The sequence below is a fragment of the Octopus bimaculoides genome, chromosome 28 (genome assembly GCF_001194135.2).
Source record: "Octopus bimaculoides isolate UCB-OBI-ISO-001 chromosome 28, ASM119413v2, whole genome shotgun sequence".
NCBI classification, from domain to species: Eukaryota; Metazoa; Mollusca; class Cephalopoda; order Octopoda; family Octopodidae; genus Octopus; species Octopus bimaculoides.
Genome location: NC_069008.1, coordinates 18,361,830 through 18,362,724, shown reverse-complemented (window position 1 = coordinate 18,362,724; position 895 = coordinate 18,361,830). Strand labels below are relative to the sequence as shown.

The 895-nt window shown below is 38.0% G+C and overlaps 1 protein-coding gene across 1 annotated transcript in view; it reads right to left on the bottom strand.

Moving 5' to 3' along the window:
* LOC106869097 (protein FAM183B) overlaps nucleotides 1-647 on the bottom strand; it is a 13,307-nt gene extending 12,660 nt beyond the window's left edge. Inside the window, exon 1 of the mRNA XM_014914629.2 lies at nucleotides 87-647. Within this exon, the coding sequence (XP_014770115.1) occupies nucleotides 87-216 (130 nt within the window). The 5' untranslated portion in view covers nucleotides 217-647. The remainder of the gene's footprint in view (nucleotides 1-86) is intronic.
* Between the last annotated feature and the right edge of the window lie 248 nt (nucleotides 648-895).

Below are 895 nucleotides of genomic sequence, written 5' to 3'. Positions count from 1 at the left end.
TATATATATATGCCTGTATGTATGTATGTATTAAAGCTAAAAAAGATGTATGTAGAAATATATATGTATATTAAAAGTGAAATTACTTTTTTTGAAAGGGTTTATACTGAAGTTCGTAAACAGTTGTTGGTGCCGTTTCTCTTTCTTCACTCTTTCCGTCCAGTTCTTCTCGAAGTCGACCTTATTTAAGGTACTTGTGTTGGTCGGATGTGCCATGATTAGTTGGAGGACGACAGAGAGGGACAGACAGACAGTCAGATAAATAGATAGATAAACAAATCGATAAATAAACAGAGAGGGACAGACAGATAAATAGATAGATAGATAGATAGATAGATAAAGAAATCGATAAACAGAGAGGGACAGACAGTCAGACAGATAAATAGATAGATAAATAAATCAATAAACAGAGAGAGGGACAGACAGATAAACAGATAGATAAATAGACAGATAAACAGAGAGGGTGACAGACAGACAGATAGATTGATAGATAGATAGTGACAAAGGGGGAGAGAGAGGGAGATAGACAGACAGAAACAAAGAAATGCAGAGGAGCACAACGAAGTTTGATTACATGGTCGCCTAGCAACCAACAGCAGCAGGAGCCACCACCCCCCTGCATCCAGTCAGCTCGTCGCCCAGCACAACAAACGACAGCAGAACAACAGCAGCCGATGCGGATATTTGACACACACGAATCCCTTTAATTTCGAATTTGTTTGAGCTTTTAAACGCAAAAATAACACACAAATAATTAATCGATTAATTATACAAAGTATAAAACTTCGTCACTCGGAACGAATTCGTACAAATCATGCAAAGATAGTCTCTCACATAACCTCAGTTTCGTATTTGAATCACACACACACACACACACACACACACACACACACAC